The 3032-nt window shown below is 23.2% G+C and overlaps 1 protein-coding gene across 1 annotated transcript in view; it reads left to right on the plus strand. All coding sequences in view use genetic code 6, as the record gives it.

Annotated features, from left to right (window-relative positions):
• Positions 1–93: 93 nt before the first annotated feature.
• TTHERM_002653472 (transmembrane protein, putative) overlaps positions 94–3032 on the plus strand; it is a gene marked incomplete at both ends in the record, with an annotated part of 9776 nt that continues 6837 nt past the window's right edge. Inside the window, 9 exons of the mRNA XM_012797085.1 lie at positions 94–248; positions 301–602; positions 656–701; positions 787–893; positions 943–1234; positions 1304–1380; positions 1441–1490; positions 1542–1758; positions 2475–2904. Coding sequence (XP_012652539.1) covers positions 94–248; positions 301–602; positions 656–701; positions 787–893; positions 943–1234; positions 1304–1380; positions 1441–1490; positions 1542–1758; positions 2475–2904 — 1676 coding nt within the window. The remainder of the gene's footprint in view (positions 249–300; positions 603–655; positions 702–786; positions 894–942; positions 1235–1303; positions 1381–1440; positions 1491–1541; positions 1759–2474; positions 2905–3032) is intronic.

The following is a 3032-nucleotide window of genomic DNA, read 5'->3' on the forward strand; positions in this document are numbered from 1 at the left end:
GGCAATTATAAATGTGCAGTTTTTGGTCAATATTATTCATGTAACATAATAAATTTTAAATAATTAAAACAAAGTATAATTTTTTAAATAGAAATGTTGTAATGCTCAAGCAAATATTGCATTGATTATTAAGTTCCAGGTGATCCTACCACTTAATCAGGATGCTTTCTTTGGGATGCATCTATAAACAGAATAGGGATAGATAAAAATGGATATTGCACTTATTAGGACTAACCAAATGCAATCAAGTAATATTTATTTAATAAATTTAAAATTAACTAAAATAAATCATAAAAAAAGATGTATATCAGGATAGTTTTGCTTAAATACTCGTTTTGGAAATTCATGCCAGTCTCTGTTATTATCATTTGATTAAAATAGGTTTGCAAGAGAAAGATTAACTGGTAAATGCCTTCCTTATTTAGATCCAAAATAAGAAGGACGTGATATTGAAACTTGCGTAGATGGTAGTTGCTTTTACACAGATCAAATTTCAAAGAAAAATTTCTGTCTTTCTTTGGGTATTTATGCTTGGGGAGATTTTATTGTTGGAATCGATATTTAAGGTTAGTGTTTAAAAAATGACCAAAAAACGACAGTTCGTAAATTTAAAAGAAATTATCAGTCAATATTTTAAATTATTTTTATCAAAAAGAAATAAAATCATGTTTAGGCCTGACATATTGTGTTCTTGATACTGGGTAAGTTAGATAAATATATAAATTATTTTGCATTCATTAATAAAAATCTTTAATTTTAATTACTTATTTTTTTTTTTAATGTAAGAGAGGGGGATTACAAATGTCAAAAGCTTCAGTTAAGTGACAATACATATAAAAATCAAGCTTATTAAGCAAAAAGTGTTAACTAAACTTGTTAAGGTCTTAACACAGGTACTTAAAAAACTTAAATTTTATCTCTTTAAGATTTCATATTAAAAAGAAAATAGTATTGGATGTTTAGATGGTTTATATTGTATAAATTAATAAACCAATAATAAATGCGAAATAATGGATTCTAATGACCCAAATAAAATAGGCAGAAACTTTTTTAACCAATAATGTCTTCCATAAGGAGCTTAAGTTGCTATAATTTGCCAGTAGTAATATTGTATATCTTCTGGAGCATGCATACCTTTATCAGATAGTCATCCAGGCTAAGAAAAATAAACATAAAAATGTTTGTAAGAATAATCATAAGGTTAGAATGGAGCCTCTAATTGTTATAAAAATGGGTAATATTATTGCAAATCTTTTGTTCGTAAATAATAAAAGTGGAAATTATAATATATTTTAAATAATAGGTACTGCTTATTTAAAGACCCCCTAACAGATAAAGCATCTTGTTACAAATTAGACTTTAGTAATCCAAATGCTATTGGTAAATTATAATAATAATTATTGAAATTATAGATATTTTTCTACAAATTAAATATTAAAGGTATATAAAAAGACACTTAATTATGCTTAGAGATGGGATAACCTTAAGCAGTAAATGTTAATTTTAAATTTAGATTTTATTAATTTATATTCATAATAAAGATAATGTGTGCAGTTGAAAAATATTGTTTAGATCAAACAACAAAAACCTGCTAGTTAATTGATACAACTAAAGGGATGTGTATTGATGAGAATGGCTTTTGTGTCTAAAACGGATCATGTTTTAATTGTGAACTAAAATAATGCTTGTCTTTATCAAATCAAAATAAATGTTAAGACCTTTTATCACCATCAATTACTTATTGCAAGGATAGTAAAGGTTGATATTATTTTAGATTATAAAAAAAGAAATTGAATTTTTTTAATTATATAATAATTTTTCCAAATTAATTATAAAGTATTACTATTTAGTAAAGCATAAACTAAATGGCGAAAATTAATTATTACATTATTGTCTTAATTAGTTGACCCAAATTAAAATTACAATCAAGACTCCAATTCTTAATCATAATCCTACTAACAAGTTGCAAGGGATTAATTTTAAAAATAATTATATTTGCTTTATTTCATATTATCAATTTTGCTAAGATTTACAAAAAAATGAATTATCACCAAAATCTATAAAATTGGATTAAGAGAATTTAAAATTAAAAATTAAAAAACAAAAAATTAAAATTTTGATTTTCACAACTAAGGTCTCTGAATGTTTTAGGCGTATGAGGATGTAGATGAGAATTTATAATATATTACATAATTTAATTAAAACATTTTTCAAACAATAAAAACTATGATTTCAATAAAATAAGAAATTAAGATCTTAATTAAATTTTTAAAGGAATAGTATGGGGATAAAATTAATAATAATAATTTTAAGTAGAGAGAATAAAATTTTTGATATATGTTTAAAAGCGCATATGAACTTTTAGCTGTGCAAAAGCTATTATTTTGCTAATTTTTTACCAAATTACTAAATAAAACTTTTTATCTAAATATTTTAATTAATTAATAAAATAACTGCATTTATCTAAAAATTAGGATTTTGTTAATAACTAGATTCCGGCCTTTGCGATATGTGTCCTGATAATTACTGCTTAATTAATAAATCATGTTTAAATTAAAATAGCTTATTAAAATTAGTTAATAATGGATAGTGTTTTGAACAAATCAAGAAGTTAAAAATCTGTGTAATTTAAAATTTAAATGTACCAAACTAGAATGGAAATATGAATTGTATGAATAATTAAAGTTTTTGTTAAGATATTTCTATTAAAAATAATGAATGTTTATCATGTCCTATGTACTTTATAAATCCAGGAGATTAAAAATGCTACAGCTTAGAATAAAAGTTAGAACATTCACCTTATCCTTAATAAGTATATTTTCAAATGCAATTGATTTATGTTAAATAAGACTGTTATGATTAAAACTTTTGCCTGGTAAATTAATCTCTCAAGTGTCCATTAGGGTATTATAATTTTATAATTTATTGATGATAAATATGATATTTAAAAATAAATTAGTTGTTATTCATGCAACTCTCTTTCTTTCTGTACTTAATGTATTGAAGGTTACTTTTTATATCAAGAATCCAAA

Source organism: Tetrahymena thermophila (genome assembly GCF_000189635.1).
Source record: "Tetrahymena thermophila SB210 genomic scaffold scf_8254668, whole genome shotgun sequence".
In the NCBI taxonomy this organism is placed as follows: domain Eukaryota; phylum Ciliophora; class Oligohymenophorea; order Hymenostomatida; family Tetrahymenidae; genus Tetrahymena; species Tetrahymena thermophila.